Here is a 17,394-nt window from a genome sequence, read left to right as displayed (position 1 = left end):
TTACACATTCTCAAATGACTAAGGGCCAAACTACATGTGGCAGGCTTGGGACAGTGCCATGGAGGGAGGGATTCCACACACACCATTTGCCAAGGCCAAAATGACTGAGGGGGAGTCATTTGCCTTTCTTTGGAGTTGTACATGCAGCAGGAGCCCTCTTCCCCATTGTCCCAAACCCAACTCAGAGAACCTGGACTTTCCTCATCAAAAATAATAATGTGTAGTTTGACCCTAAATACTCCCATGGGCACATCAAAATTGAGGAACCCTACTCTGCTGTTAACTGCTGTGAAACATTACCATAGTTATTAGGTATATGAATTGTATTCAAAGTGTATTTATAGGATTGTAAATAGAACTTAGAATTATATATTTTCTAAATATGTAAGGTACTGTTTTGTAAGCCACCTTGGACAAGTTTCCTGGAGAGTCAGCATAGCAAATTTCTTAGAGCTCTCCTTACTCCAGTGCAGTGTCAACATAGTGTTAGTTTTAACGTGGAGCCCTGAGGCAAGAAAAGAAAGAATTGAATGTGGGTGTTTCACACCTGTTCCTTCTTCATCTTGCCTGATGGCAATATAGAATCCACCATTTGTTAAAGATAAGATATAATGCATCTTTTCTCATTTACTTCTAAACGGTCTAATGACAACAGAACCTAAGATCATTTTAATATCAGTTCTCTGACTATAGTTCAAGCTTTAGGAGTAACTTAGAAGTGGATGTAGAAGATGACCCATGACTTTTGCAGCAGAGTTGAATAGGAATCATGGCACCTTAAAGGCTTTTTATTTCAGCACAGTGGTACTCACTCCACAAGTTTAAAGACCCCCATTCACAATTACCATCAACCCAAATGGTCTCTTAATACTGTGCACCTCACCTGTGCACCACCTCACCAAAAACAGATTTCAATAATATTACATATATAAATATTTGTATTGATCCAAGGAGGGAGAGGGGATGAGCAGCAGCAGCTTCCTAGAACTTCCTTCATCAAATATATGAGGTGAGCCCTCACTTGGGTAACATATCTATATGAGGTTATGAAGAAAAGTATTGTAAACAGCATGGTCATTGAATACTAGAAGTCAGACATTTGACATAATTATGTATTATACAGATGTAATCTAAAAAAGTACAGCTACCATTCACAATAGCAGTCATTAGCGGTAATACAATCTTCCTAGTTTTGCTAAGCTGATTATCACTTGTGGTGACTAAGGGAGGACTTTATTAAGAACCTGAGAAAGGGTGTCAGTTTTCTTGATGAATTCTAATTCATCTGTTTCACTCTGGAATCGCCTGTTGAAGTTCTTTTGTTGAAGAATGGTGACTTGTAATCCCTGTGTGTCCTGGGAGACTTCAGTGTCTACTGTATACAAACCACTTAATTCAGTAAAACTCAAAGGCCTAATTCGGATTATGTTCAAATGTGCAACCTGCTTTACTGAACATTCATAGTGACAAACAATCCAAAATAATGCACAGCAGATCATAAACAATGGACAGTTCTTAGCATAAAACCTTAAGTAAGTTATATATCCACCCCAAAATCTAATTTTAAAAGATGTGCTATAGACACACCTTTCAGGTGTGACAAGAAACCACACACGAAGACACCTTCAGTATCCAACGAAGGCAGTTTTGACTCTCAAAAGTTTATACCCCAAAAATCCTATTGCTCTCTAAGGTGCTGCTTGAATCAAATGCAGCTGTTCTACCACAGACCAACATGGCTACCCTCTGGAACAAAAATTGTCATACCTTCTTAGGGAATTTTACCCCAGAATTTGGGGCTAGCATGGAAAGGAACCCACTTCTTTTTTTTCAGTATTAAAGGTTCATGTAAAATGTGCCCTGAGTGCTCCTCTATTGCTGCGTGGTGTTTATAGTAACGACTCTTGCCCCACACAATAGACAATGTGACAATCACCACGTCAGTTTCACACATTGCTGGTGTTGATCATTGTTTATGTAGAGATACTGCACAGGCTTCCATTGAATTATTCCACGTGTATTTTATTAATTATTACTACTACTATTATTGCTACTTTGAGAATACTAAAAACATTGTACTTTTAATCCAGATCCAGGTATGCCATTATGAGAAACAAAACTTTTAAAACAAGGAATCTAACTTTTTAAATTCAAGGTATTAAATTAAATAATGGTTTCTATCCTTCCAGGGAGCCATCCTGAACAATCTGCTGCCTAATACCAGTTATGTAGTACAGGTAGTTGCTATTTGTCCTAAAGGTGTTCGTGGAAAATACAGTGACGAAGTCATTGTTGACATGCCTTTGGATGATCCAGGTAAGTGTCTGTATGAACCCAAAGGTAATTTTTAGTTGAAAATCTTCAGTGCTCTTTTATTTGCAAACCAGCTAAAATCACAATGCAATGCAATTTCAGTATCAATGCTTTCATCTTTAAATTCTGCCCTGGTCTATTACCTGGCGTTGCGTCATTATTTTAGATTATGAACCATAATATTTGACTAACCAAAGTCACTTTGATTACAACAGCCTGCTGCTCCCTGAGATGTATCCATATTCACTAACATTACTGTGAATTTAATTCACATTCCTGCCCATCCATGAGCTATGTCAGGGGTGGGGAACCTACGGTCTGCGGGCCATTTACAGCCCACAAGAGTCCTCGGTCCAGCCCATGGACAGCCTCCCCGGGGCCAGCAGGGATCAGTGGGCCAGACCATGCTGTGTAGCAGCCTTCCCAGGGCCAGCTGGCCAGCAGGGATCAATGGGCTGGGCCGCGCTGCACAGAGGCCTCCCTGGGGCCAGGGGGAATCAACAGCCGGGGCATGTGGCGTGGCGGCCTCCCCAGGGCCAGTTGGCCACGGGGATCAATGGACTGGGCCGTGCTGCACAGCGGCCTCCCTGGGGGAGGGAAAGAGTCAGAGCTTCCTTGGCCCAGTTCCCCTGGGCCAGCTGGCTGGCAGGAATTGATGGGCCAAGGGGCACTGCATGGTGGCCTCCCTAGGGTGCTGCGGTCTTCTTGGGGCCAGCAGGAATCAATGGGCCATGCCCCGCTGCGCAGCGGCCTCCCTAGGGCCAGCTGGCCAGCGAGGATCGCTGGGCTGCGCAGTAGCCTCCCCAAGGGAGGGAGGGAAAGAGTCACAGTTTCCTTTGCATAGTTCTCTGGGGCCAGCAGGGATCGATGGACCAGGCCACGCTGCAGTGGCCTCCCTGGAGCCAACTGGCTGGTGGGAATCGATGGGCCATGCCCCACTGTGCTGCAGCGTCCCCAGGGGAGGGAGGGAAAGAGTCAGAGCTTCCTTTGCCCAGTTCTCCAGGGCCCAAGATTGATAGGCCAGGCCATGCTGCACAGTGGCCTCCCCAGGGCCAGCTGGCTGGCAGGGATCAGTGAGCTGGGCCATGCTGCACGGCAGCCTCCCCGGACCCAGTTGGCCAGTGGGGATCGCTGGGCCAGGCCATGCGGGGGCTTCCCCAGGGCTGACTGGCCAGCGGATGTTGCTGGGCTGGGCGATGGCCTCCCCGGGTGGCTGGTGGGGGTTGCTGGGCTGGACCACGCTGCATAATGGCCTTCCCAGGGCTGGCTGGCTGGCTGGCAGGGGTCATGGGGCCCAGCTGCGCTGCGCAGTCTCCCCAGATCGCTGCAGAGCCTGGAAGAGTCATTGTTTCAGTTCAAGTAAGTTTCCTCCTCATTTTTTCTTTCTTTTTATTTCCCCCCTTTTTTGTTCCCATTTCTTCCCCTTTCTTCCGATTTGTTTATTTCCCATTTCTTCCCAACATTTCTCTCTCTCTCTCCTAAGTGGTGGGTGTTGTGAAGGATGGCTGGTGGGGGATGTGGGTGCCTTGGGTCTGGTGGGAGCAGCTGCAGTTTCTGCAAGAAGGGAGGGAGGGATGGCAGTGGTAGGGGGTGGGAACCAGCTACCACCAGTTCAACTTGCACTTGATTATCCCAGATGGTGTGGCATAACATGCTAAAATTAGGGGGTGTGGCCTAATGTACTAATGAGTTCCTGCTGGCTCGCAAATGATGTTATAAATTTCTAAATGGCCCTTGGCAGAAAAAAGGTTCCCCACCCCTGAGCTATGTGGATGAACTAGTTTACTGTTTATACATTATAGTATTCAGTTGCCTCCATTGATTCTGAGATCTTATTGCATGTTGCTTCTTTAAATGTTATGTCAATGCAAATATGGTGATGGAATTCCCTTGCTTCTTAATGTTGGAATGCAAACAAAAAAATCAAAATAATTAACAATTACATTTTGTTTCAAAGCTCTGTTTTCACCCTTGACTGTAAAAGATACAATATCAGTTTTACTCTAAGGCTCTTTTGCTTAATCTGTTACTGAAATCAACAATGATTTAATTTTTGCAATTAGTTGCTGCTCCATATGACTCCCCTAATGACTCCATATGACTCCCCTAATGTTATTTTAAATTTTTGTGAGCTTGAATTCACCAAAACTGCATCAGACTGGATGTTATCTACCCCATCCCAAGAAAACTTTTTATTAAACATCTAAAATTTTGTAAAATAAAGCCTGATAAAAGGTTTGATTGAACTGAAAAGCTCATACACTGTTATGTACTATTTGGTGGCTCCAAGAGAAAGTGCTATGTGGACTTTAACCAAGTCATGTTCCGTACACATTTACTGGACAGTATGGGGTGATTTTGACCCCACTTGCATGCAGCTGCTTGCAAGTGAAAATATTTTACAGTGATTATCATGCAGTGAATAATCATATTTTCTCATCCACAGTGGAAGGACAGTGTGAATAAAAACCATCTAGCCCCAAAGCATTTTAGTAATTTAAGAAGTACAGAACAATGAAATGCAAATGTTTTAAGATATTCCTATTTAATTCTGCTACAGAAACGAGAGAAAAAGTATCTTGTTCTATTACATTTCTAGAAATATCACTTTACAAGCTTTTTTTAAAAAAAAAATGGCTTCCAAATTTAATGTACTGCACGACTCACAACAAACTTGTTTCTACTGGTTTCAGTAGGCCTCTTAGACTATAACAGCTTTACTCGGATCAAGGACCTAGTGTACAGCTTGAAGAATCTATGAATTCTATAGGTTTTGACTTCTCTGGAGGCTTACTAATGTAAGAATCACAAGTGAAAAATCTTTACTAGGCTACCATGACTGTGTTATGCAGAAGTACACTGTTTTGTGTCATTTGGCTTGTACGCTATGTGTCATTTGGTTGGTCCTAATAAAAGGTGTTACGTGGACTGTATTCTTTTGGGAGGTATTTTACTTTGAGACCCGCATGGCTGCTAAGAACTCCTTTCCAGGACAAAGTTAGGCATTCAGCCATCTATGCCTCCTTTGTGTCCTCATGAGTCACTCAGGAGCCCTCCCAATGTTTAGCCAGTTGCTTGTAGGGGCCAGGTAGGAATCGTTGGCTCTTGGCTAAAAATCGTCATACTTCAAAATATTTTTGCTCATTGCATGTTTCCTCACATGGAAGATGGATTTCCACCCTGGCTGTTTATTGTTTTAAAAATAGTGTAATTGCTTCACGTAGAACTGAGCACTTCTCTGTAGAGAATTAATGAAAGACTGACTATTTTCAGTTTGTCTGCTATGTCTCTAAGTTAATGCTTTATGTTATCTCGATCGCAACTGTAGTTTTATTAGCTGTGTAAATGGTCATTTAGCAACAACTGGTAAAAAATACAAGCATTTTGAGTCTTATAATGCTGAATTTTTTAAGAATCTGGGAGGGGGGATTGAAAATATTTATGTCTTTTAATCCATGATAGGTTAATATTTTAAGAAATGTCTACAATCTTACATAGGCAACAAGTCAACAGAAGGTTATCACGTATACAAACCACATACATTTCTAGATCTTATAGTCTGGTGAGCAGCATAAAGCAAGTTTCATTGAATTTAATTTATAATTAATTCTTATAATTAACAAATCTTGTTCATAAAGGCTTAATCTTAAATATAATGGATAAATGAAAATTATGATGGTTTTATTGCTAGAATTGTACCCATTGGGTTGTTTCTTTCTTTACCTTTTCCTTTTTTAAAAAAAATCACTCATCCATACTATTTGTATAAATTTTTGGATAAAGCAGTTGTTCTGCATAAGGTGTTTAAAAACACAAAAACAGAATTTGAAATGCAAAATCTTTAGAAATTCAAACAAAAATTCACTTTTACGGCAAAAATAACCATGCTTTTCTTTAATTAAAATAAAGGTTGTTTGAAAAGTCTACTGAGCAATTTTAATATATATGTATTATGGAACTGCCGTATTAAGTATGGTTAATGGATATGTAAAACTTTCATTACAAACTTGATAAGCCAGGGAATATCATCATTATTTAATACCTAGCATACTAATCTCCAGAAAATAACAGGTAAGACATTTTTTTAAAAAAAAATTGATATCTGTTTCTGCTTGTATATTACTTATAAGTTATTCATTTGCTTGAATAAGCCAGTTTGGTGTAGTGGTTAAGTGTGCGGACTCTTATCTGGGAGAACCGGGTTTGATTCCCCACTCCTCCACTTGCACCTGCTGGCATGGCCTTGGGTCAGCCATAGCTCTGGTAGAGGTTGTCCTTGAAAGGGCAGCTGCTGTGAGAGTCCTCTCAGCCCCACCCACCTCACAGGGTGTCTGTTGTGGGGGAGGGAGATAAAGGAGATTGTGAGCCGTTCTGAGACTCTTGAGTGATGGGCGGAATATAAATCCAATGTCTTCTTCTTCTAAAAAAATACATTAGCTATTTTTAGAATCCAGAGAATGTGTATCCTATACCAAGGTTCCTATCTGTCAAAACACCATGTTCTTTAAGGATTAAGGATCATGAACAAATACAGATTGTCACTTCAGGGCCCTAGGCGGAGGCCGGATAGTAAGGGGACTCCCGCTGCCTCAGCTAGAGGCCTGATGGGAAAGCTCAGTTTTATAGGTTCTGCAGAACTGTAATAGGTCCAGCAAGGCCCTGATCTCTGATGGAAGCTCATTCCACCAGGTGGGGGCCAGGGCCAAAAAAGCCCTGGCCATTGTCAAGGCATGTTGGACATCCCTGGGGCTGGAACCACCAAGAGATGCTGGTTCGCTGATCATAGGATCTTGCGGAGCTCGTATGGGGAAGGGCGGTCCCCACTGCTAGCTCTGGGTTGGAAAATACTTGGAGATTTGGGGGTGGGCCCTAGGGAGGGTGGGGTTTGGGGAGGGACCTCAGCAAGGTACAATGTCATAGAGCAGGGGTGGTCAAACTGCAGCTCAGGAGCCACATGTGGCTCTTTCACACATACTGTGTTACTCTTGAAGCCACCACCACACTATTGGCCGTCTTGGAGAAGGCATTTCTCCCTTCTCCATGTGAAGGCAGCCTGCAGCTTGGAGAGTGCATTTTAAGTTAGAGTTGCTTCTTTCCACCTCCACCTCCCTCCCCCATCTGCCTGCCTTCCTTCCTTCCTGTCTTGCAGCTCTCAAACATCTGATGTTTATTCTCTGTGGCTCTTACGTTAAACAAGTTTGGCCACCCCTGCCATAGAGTCTACTTCCAAAGCTGCCATTTTCTCCAGGGAAACTGATCGCTGTTGTCTGGAAATCAGTGGTAATAGAGGGAGACTTCCAGGCCCCACCTGGTGGTTGGGAATCCCAGCACATATATATGACGACTTTTCCATTGCTGAATCACAAATTGCCTTTTGCATCCCTATTTTTCTGTCAAACTCAAGTCCCCTACAGTAACAGCACAGAATTAATTGTTCTCAAGTTCTGTTCACAGAGAACAAGTTATTACTCATTCTTAATTTTGCAATGCTATTTGTGATATTGCCATACATTATTTTTTTACAAAATATGCTTGATATATCAACATGTGATTAACATGTGGAATTCACTGCCACAGGAGGTGGTGGCGGCCACAAGTATAGCCACCTTCAAGAAGGGTTTAGATAAAAATATGGAGCACAGGTCCATCAGTGGCTATTAGCCACAGTGTATGTTTATATATAAATTTTTTTGCCACTGTGTGACACAGAGTGTTGGACTTGATGGGCCGTTGGCCTGATCCAACATGGCTTCTCTTATGTTCTTATTTCTTATCCAAACATGTAGTTTAAGACACCACTTGCCAAAGTAATGTCTCTGGTGAGATTAAAATATTAGTTGATATTCTGCATACTTTTTGTTTTCTAGAAACTGAATTTGTATATATTTTTTGTTTTCTAGAAGTTGAATTTACTGACTTGACTGGATCTGAAGACTATGAGGTACTGTATCATCTGAAATCCTTTCCTATTTCCAAATGTCCGAATCCTAAAAAGTTTACATTAATATTGCAGCATAATTTCAAACAAAAATAACCTTTTCATAGTTTCATTTGTAGAAGTAGTTTAAAAAAGCAAAAGCAGTTTACTGGAACTGGTTGTTATGGAACATATACGGTTGCCCCTGAAAATGCGTCTTTACTTCTTGCTCATCTCTCCCTGCAAAGCAAGGTTTTTCCACTCCTGCTTAGGTTCATTGACTGCTGTTTCAAGGAATCCAAAATTCCATTGGATCAAGACACATTTTGCTAGAAATTGCTGAGAAAGAGCAATAGTAGAGGATGGGGGGGGGGGGTGGAGGTAGGGTTAATGTTAGCCATCTTAACATTTAGTTCCTTCTGACATTGTACCCATTGTTTGGTTGAAGTCTCAATCATTCTAAATAATAGAATAATAATTGATTAGATAATAAGAGATTTAGCTTTCCCCCCAAAGAACCAGAATAGATTAGATCAAGCATCACATGAAACCATGGTTGTATTAAAGTATGATTAGCTGACCATCTAGACAAGAACTATTAACTGGTGGTAGTTAGGGTATGTCAAATTGTGGTCTGGTTTATCAACTGTGGTTATTCTTACCTATGATTTCATGTGACCCATGAGCACAAATATTTTGACTGAATCCTGGCTCGTTCCCCCAGCATCACTTTGTGTATTCCCTGGATACGGAGATGTCTGACCAAAACAGCTCAAAACGGCACATCTCTCTCATCTTTCGTTGCCTCCCACTAGCAAATTTCCCTGATTGTGCCCCTATCTCCTAGTCTACTTGGCGACAGCTGACCATACTCTGCCTAGCAACACCCCCATCTTTGCCTTTTTAAATGTCCAGAAATACTAACATGTTTCTTCCATACATTCGTGTGAGGGAAAGCAATGCCAGTGGACTTGTTTAAATCAAATGTGCTCAGCAAAATTGGCCCTTACCCATCTGTGCTGCGCGTGGCTGAGAGCAGGGGCCACACTTTGCCTTTCCAGAAGGAAGGGAGGCTTATGCGGCCTTCCCAGCCATCCAGGGATTGCTGGGCTGTAAAAGGCCTGGCCCCGTCCAAAAACACGCAGCAGTTTTGGCTCTGGGCCCACCCGCCCGCCCAGCAGTAGTGCAGGCTTTACCCAGTCGCCTTTGTTGAGGGGCCAGGTAGAAATTTTTCACCTTCAGTCGATTGGCCCTGACTGGGGTGTTTTTCACCTACCTTGCACTGCTAGCCGTGAGTGGAGTAAGTTTAGGTTTGTTAATAAGTTGGTCACTTGGCAGGAGGGAGTTTAGGCTATTGCAAACAGTGAGCACCCTTGCTGCCTCCCCGTTTTGGGGTAAGTGGCAGGCTGGATTGGCAGCTGGGCTGTATGGCTCTCTGCTGCGAATGCTGGCCACAAGGTATGGGGGGATGCCCAGGATGGGGATGGGCAACCCAAGCATGCTGGCCTGGCACTAGCCGCTGTTAGTGGCTCATGCTGGGGGCTCGGGCAGTTGCTGGACAAGGAAGGGTAAGGGCACCTTTGGCTTGTCCTATTAGTTGTTAACTCCATGCCGGTTCCAGTGTTCAATAAAGTGGCCCTGTTTAATACCCAAATCCTGTGTACGCCTCGTTATTTCCTACTGGAGGGGCAAATAGTTATTTACACACACACACAAAGCTAAAGGTGAATTTGAGTTTCAGTGGTTTAGAGAGATTTCAGAGACATTTCTCAGACTCTGACTTTTTTCACTTTATTGCCTCATGCTTGGAATAACTTGAAACCGGCTCTGTTTGAATCTACTTTGCATCTTACATACAGTGCAGGGATGTTCTTGGGCATCCAGGGCAGCTGCCCCTGGCTGAGTAACACCCTTGACCACCCACAGCTCTGCCCCTCCCCCAGTGGAGGGGGAAAGAAAAGAAAGAACCAGCAATGGCCACACCTCCCTAGGGTTTGCTGGGACCACCCAGCTTGGTGGTCACTGCATGTACATGCTTGCTCCCCCAAGGACTCAGACAGCAGCAAGCTCAGTGGCTGCTACCATACATCTTGCACAGGTTGAAGACCACCCCTGACACAATGCAGGCTTTACCACCCCTGACACAATGCAGGCTTTACCAGGACTTTGCCACAGGAGGTGGTGGCGGCCACAAGTATAGCCACCTTCAAGAGGGGTTTAGATAAAAATATGCAACACAGGTCCATCAGTGGCTATTAGCCACAGTGTGTGTGTATATATAAATTTTTTTGCCACTGTGTGACACAGAGTGTTGGACTGGATGGGCCGTTGGCCTGATCCAACATGGCTTCTCTTATGTTCTTATGTTCTTAGGACTCAACACCTTTCCCAAATTCTCCCTTCCCAAAACCCTTTTACAAATGGGTTTGTATCATCCAACTTGAAGAAGAGTTTTAGTGAACTCAAAAGCTTGCAGACTGTCATGTGTTATTGAGTTGGTGCTAATAATTTATTTATTTATGCCACTGAGCATAAGTTTACTTTGGATTTATATGACGCCCACTCCACAAGCGGACTCTGGTCGGCTAACAGTCAATAGTAAAAACAATTTGAATTACAGTTTTAAAACAATTTTAAAAATGTATAAACCATTTAAAACGAAACACTTGGTGCTGTGGAAAAGATTTTTAACACAGTGGTCCTACAGATAGTATTGCTCAGTGGCATAGTAGCGATATTTAAAAAGGTATTACATGTATTAACTTTCTGGAATTTATACAAGCATCCTGTTTATATTTTTAATGAGAAAGTTGCTTTGGAATTATTATTTTTTTTTGGGGGGGGGGGAGCAAACAGAACAGATTCTCTGTATTTCTCCCATTCAAGGCTCCCTGTTGTTCTGTTCCGTGTCTCTGTGTTCAGATTGCTTCCTAGCCAATCATCTTATTATCTTTCCTCAGAAGTCCCCTTTTCCCTGAAAACTCCACAAAAAACAATTAAGTATAAATTATTAAATAGCACACAACTTCCCTGCTGGACTACCTCCAGCAAACCACATCCCAAGCACTTCAGTAGTGATTCCCCCAAACATATCAATACTTCACTGCCCGAGGAGCACATCCTAGGCAACCCCTGGTTGTCTTCCTGCCTTCCCAAACACATCTTGGTAGCACAGTGTCGATCGCAGCTAAGAGAAGACATGCAAGGCTCTGATCACGTTCCCCGTAGTAGGACCAGTCCTCTGGAACAGCTTACTAGACTGGGTGCAGAGGCTGCATTTATGAAGGCATGCCAAAGAGTTTTATTTTAGAGAGGATTTGGAGGAGGAGGAGCAGTCTCAGCAGATTTAACAGTGTGTTTTGGATTATGTGTTGATGTGCATTGTTTTTATATTTGAATGGCCTTTTATGTTTTGTGTTCTGCAACTTGTAGTTGCACCGTTAGCTACCATGAGTCCCAGGAAATAAAGCAGGACCATGAGTATTTTAAATAAATAAATAAACTAGTGGGGCATAACAACATATTTTGAGACTATTCGTCAATTTATGGATTGACAAAGAAGTCCAGGGGTTCCAAAATCTTTACCACAATGAGGCAGTAGTCCACATCTGATCAAAGATTGCCTATGTCTTGTCTTCCTGAATGCATAGAGAAAGAAAGGCTCACATTTCAGAGCTTCTCAGAGACTCAGAATATGGCTCAGTAAAGTGCCTTTAGTGTGGCCCAGCCCACAAGCTACTGCCCTAAATGAATGCTGCAATATTTGATTATGAAAGTTGCAATTATATTCAGGACAATCAATAATTATAGTTCTAGAATCCAGTCCTATTGTAACTGTCTGAAACATTTGTTAAATGTGCTTTAATGTGGTTTTGTCCATAGAATTAAGCCAAAATTACTAAATAAGAAACATCTGTAATTTAAAAAAAAAAAAAACCCTACCATAGCTATACCCTTACCATTGGTTGGGTTTGATTGCACATAAGAGGTTTAAACAAAAGAACCTATGGTCAAAAATTCCAAGTTAGCAATAATTTCTGACTTGCAGAGAGAAAAATGCACTGCTATATTATACATAGCTATGATGTTTATTTCAGTATAATTTACATGCCCTTGTTCATATATAATCTTAAGACCTTAACTTTGCTGTATTTTTGTATCTCTGCATGTGTTTTTTTTAAGGAAGAAGATGAAACGGAGGAGGAAAGAGCAGGGGTGGGTGATGAAGCTGCGGTAATTACCAGCACAGATAGTGTAACAAACCAAATAAGGAAAAAAGAATTCCAGGTGACAACATCTAGCTACAGTCTGGAGAGGATGGGGACAAAATTCAATGAAGCCGGAACACACAGATATTTAGCAAGGGAGGAAGACTTGTATGGAAGGAATAATCAGTCCAAAGCAATTCATCATCCAACCTCTCAGTCCTTCCCTGAAATAACAAAGGAACAAAAAGACGACTCTATGGGATTTCACGTGGTTACTGCAGTTGTCCCTCCAGCAAGCAGCTCCACCAAAGGTAATGGGGAGGAATATGCACAGACTTCTCACAATGAGCAGGCAAGAGTCACTGCTTCTGACAGTAGCGAAGATGATATAGAGGTGTCTGCTTTTAAATCTGATCTAGATACTGATGATTCCTGGAGTTCTAATCCTACCACCTCTTCCAGGTGGTTAGTTACTACAGAGACATCCCCAGAAAATACCTTTAGTTCAGGAAGCCCAGAAGCAAGCATGCATGATGATCTTTCCGAAACCTATATTAAAATTCCATCAGAAGATTTAACACATCCAATATCTGAAGATTCTGCAGAAACAGAACCTGCAATTGACGGGAATTCATGGTATCTTAATGGTACAGATATTACTGCCGTCCCATTGGATACTAAGCACACTAGTCCCACAAATCCTGCTATAGTGCCTTATCCCAATGGTCCAGTGCTTTCTCAAGATGCTTCTGCTGTGGATGTAGAATTGCCACATTCTCCCACCTTTGCTAACTCCCCTGCTGAATTGTCACCTTACTCTGTCCCTGCAAATTCTGAAGAACGTGGCTCTGCTACTGCTCCCAATGAGGCACTCTCTCAGACAACTCAACCAGTGTATAATGGTGAGATACCACTTCAACCTTCCTACAGTAGTGAAGTGTTTCCTCTAGTCACCCCTTCATTGTCTGATGCTCAGATGCTCAGCACTTCCCCTTCTGCATCAAGTAGTGGTGTCACCTTGCATGCTACACCTGTATTTCCCAGTGTTGGTGTGTCATTTGAATCCACCCTGTCTTCCTATGATGATGTGCCTTTGCTTCCATTTTCCTCTGCTTCCTCCAGTAGTAAAATGTTTCACCATCTGTATATGGTTTCGCAAACATTCCCACAAGCTGCTGCGGCTGTTGAGAGTGATAAGATGCCTCTGCATGCTTCTCTGACATTGCAAGAACGTGGCACGTTAATGCAGTCAAGCCTTGCTCAGTTTCCTGATGTGACGTCACATCAGACAGTCTGCGGTGCTTCAGAGACATTGATGTTTGATCATGATAGAACTCACTTGTCCCACGCTGAAACACCCAGCAGTGATTTAGATATGCATGCACTGTCTACAATGTCTGAACTTACCTATGCTTTATCTAGTAATGTGGGCTCTCTCCAAACTGTCGCTGCATCCTATTACTCTTCAGAATTTGCTCGTGATTCTGTTGGCACCTTTCAACAGAGTCCGCTGTTTAGCAGTTTTAGCAATGTGCTGGTGCATAAGTCTCCTTCTGCAATCCCGCAAGCTGACCCTTTGCTGCAGCCTACGTGTTCTTTGTCTAGTGAAATGGAACAGTCTGATGCGTATTCTGGTAGTGAGTCCCCTTTGCCTAACACAGATGTTTTGTCTGTGCTTAAAACTTCTGAGCATGATCCTTCTGTTGAAGTGATAGGCAGCATCCCTGGGTTTAGTAGCGATGTTGAAACACTGCACAAAAACAGTGTGATGTATGGATATGACAGAGAACTGCAAATCCCTTCTTTCAGTGAAGTGGCTTCCCCTGCTGGAAGTGATATGCTGACTGAACTTCCAACAGCAGTTTTTAGTGATGACACTAATCGCCAGGATACGGCCTTGCAAGACATCCTCATTACTGTTTCTAGTGCAAAGGGAATCCTTCCAGCGTCCTTTGCTGTTCCTGTTACTAAGGTGTTTGATTTTGATGTTAGTAAGCTCTCAGAAAGGCATGTTCCTATCCAGCCTTTGCATGTTACAACTTCAGCCTTTGACGAAACTATGCTTAAGCCTGTGCTTAGTGCAATCTCAGAGCAAGCTTTTTCTGCCCCTGCTTCTAGCAACGTAGTGACTCCTTCTACCCGACAGTATTTTTATGAGGCTTCAGCTGCATTAAGTAATAACCCATTACTGCAAACTTCCTTTCAGACATCTGATGACGGTACACTGCTTAGAACTGTGCCTAGCGATCCGGTATTGATTGATAAAAACGCCAGGGCTGATAATGGTAGTTCTGCATTTGACCAGATATTGCACCAAATGGCACCAAGTTCTGCTGCAAATAAAACAGTGTCACGTTCCACACTGGTGTCATCTGCGGTAAATAGCTTATACACTACCAGTAATGAAAGTGTAACTGTTCCTGATTCAAGGCATGAATATATTTCCCATCATTTGGTTAACAGCAAAGACATACCCCAGGTCGTTCCTTCATTGTACAGTACTTCTGCGTCATATCAGTCAATCAGTTTAGAAAGTACAAATGCTTTTTCTCCTAAAGCAGTAAACACAGTGACTACTGTCTTAACAGCTGGTGTGTTACCAGCTATTTATGCCACCAGCCATAGCCTTTCAAGTGTTTCACAAAAGGATAAGGTTCTCACCTCTTATTTGCGTTCAAATATTGTTGATATTGCAGCTCCTGTGCCAGAGGTAACCTCTAACTCTATTCTTCATGCCTTTACAAATGTACCAGATATGTATGTTACCTTTTCAGCTGATTCTTCGAGTACTGACGTTACTTTAAGCACACTTTTAACTTTCACTAAAGTAACTGCTCAGTTGTCAACTGCTGCTGCCAATTCTGATGCTGATTTGTGGTCTTCTATTGTTGACGAGGATTATGATGAATATGATAGTGGCTTGCCCATGAATGGTTGTCACACATGCATTTCTCATAGAAACACTCCGGAGGAGGTAGATGAATCAGATGCAAAGATAAACATTGTGAATGGTCAGCACAATCTAAATTCACACATTGAACTATCTGAAGAAGAGGAAGAAGCTGCAGTCAGTTCATCAGCTCATAGGATAACTGATGATGTGGACCAGATGAAACACATACCACTCTCAGGATTGGCTTTGAAAACCAAGGCAAAAAAACAGAGTGATCGATCCACACTGGACAACCAAATTCATATTGTTAGCAACCCATTGCAAAAGGCACCAAAGTCTAGGTCATGGGCAGTTTTGGCAAGTGATGAAGAGAGTGGTTCTGGTCAAGGTACATCAGAGAGCCTTAATGATAACGAGACATCAACAGATTTCAGTTTTTCTGACCTTAATGACCGTGACTCTGAGGGAACAGTTGGAGCAGGTAACTCAAAATTAACTTATGGATCACAACAACCATCTATAGCATCTGCGCCTAGTGATCACTCACCAGTATTCAACATTTCTGAGGCAGGTTAGTTATAGCTGTCTGTTGCTTCACTTTGCATAGCTGTTAGCATCATCGACAAGGGGAAGATATTGACAAGGGAGATTACCACATATATTTCGGTTGCAGGCACGATAGAATAGAAGAGTGATGGAGAACTGAAATAAATTGCTTGTATATGTAATATACTAGATTCAAATTTGCCAGATCATTTTTAAAATTCAGAGTTTCTCCCAATTATGAGTGAGGACAATATACAGCATTCCAAGGATGCATCTTCCAGTTGAATTATTCTAGCTATTGTAATCTATCCAAATTATCTTTGGGATTGTACTTTTCTAAGAATGATGACTATTTTAAAAGGTTTTGTGACACCTTAAATAACAGTGAACAAGGTCTGGACCTGGAACAATGACAGCTAAAACTCTTTAAGTTTGCAGTATAGAAACACACTAAAATTATCGTTTTCTATTTAAAACCTAAGAACATTTTGCCTATCAAAGTATTTAGTTGTTATGTGTGGCTTGAGGCATGATATATTTTTTTAATTATGCATTGTGCATATTCTTCTCAGATGGTAAGGTAATATGTCTTTTATCATAATACTGTCTAGAAAAAAACATTTAATTTTGATTTCTTTCTTTAGGTGTGAATAGTTTGCAAAATATCATGAACTTAGTTCCAACTATGTCCAATCTGCTGTTTTTTTTCCTCCTAACATTTCTAATTGTGCTGTCAAATGAAACAAAAATTAGATCTCTTAGATATTCTAAGAAATTAAAACTATTTTGAAATTATATTGACTACCAATGTATCCGATGTGGCTTTCCCAAAAGAACTACGGGAATTGTAGTTTGGTGAGGCGCTGAGAATTCTTTGTTAAAGTTCCCTTACGTTTTATAGAGCTGTAGTCCCTAGTATTCTTGAAATATGAAATGAAAGTTAAATCAGTGTGAATTTTTAGTGTATGTATCCTGATTTTAAAACGGATGGAATCCCCAATCTGTACCAACAATCTACATTTATTTGAACATATTTTCAACAGGGGGCAGCATTAGCAAACGAATTCCCTTATAGTGAGGGAAGAATTGGTGTCTGGAAAGCTTGCAAATGCCTGTGGATTCAAACATTTGCAGAACTTCAGTCATAGACACAGGAAAGCGACACAGAGGGATTTTGAAAAATACACATTTATCCTACTGCAGAATTGCTTGCTTCACTGAAGATACACAGATGCTTATGTGGCTTAAAGATGACCAAATGGAAAGTTCATTCTTCACACAATATGTGAAAGGCATATAGGTTTGCAGCAATGAGTTGTTTTCTGCATAAATCATTCCTGAATGTTAAAGGCTAAAGAGAAAAATTAAGATCTCAGTTTCCAAGGACAACGTTATGCTAATTAGACATAGCATAATTTATATATAGTCAGCTGTAACTAAATGTAAAATCTCTTGTTGCGATTAACACAAAAGGGGGTTTGAAAGAGCTGTGCATAATACAATAGCTCTTAGCAATT

General features: G+C 41.8%; 1 protein-coding gene across 6 annotated transcripts in view; it reads left to right on the top strand.

The window, feature by feature from the left end:
- The window catches only part of PTPRZ1 (protein tyrosine phosphatase receptor type Z1), a 168,248-nt gene that overhangs the window by 106,697 nt on the left and 44,157 nt on the right, over positions 1–17,394 (top strand). For 4 of the 6 annotated variants that reach the window (XM_060244826.1, XM_060244829.1, XM_060244827.1 and 1 more), the window contains exons 10-12: positions 2,190–2,316; positions 8,214–8,254; positions 12,413–15,902. In XM_060244826.1, the coding sequence (XP_060100809.1) occupies positions 2,190–2,316; positions 8,214–8,254; positions 12,413–15,902 (3,658 nt within the window). The remainder of the gene's footprint in view (positions 1–2,189; positions 2,317–8,213; positions 8,255–12,412; positions 15,903–17,394) is intronic. The other 2 variants (XM_060244831.1, XM_060244830.1) reach the window with 1 other exon arrangement.

This window comes from Heteronotia binoei, chromosome 8 (genome assembly GCF_032191835.1).
Source record: "Heteronotia binoei isolate CCM8104 ecotype False Entrance Well chromosome 8, APGP_CSIRO_Hbin_v1, whole genome shotgun sequence".
Taxonomy (NCBI): Eukaryota; Metazoa; Chordata; class Lepidosauria; order Squamata; family Gekkonidae; genus Heteronotia; species Heteronotia binoei.
The sequence above is the reverse complement of the archived record's forward strand: the minus strand, read 5'-3'. Positions and strand labels throughout refer to the sequence as shown.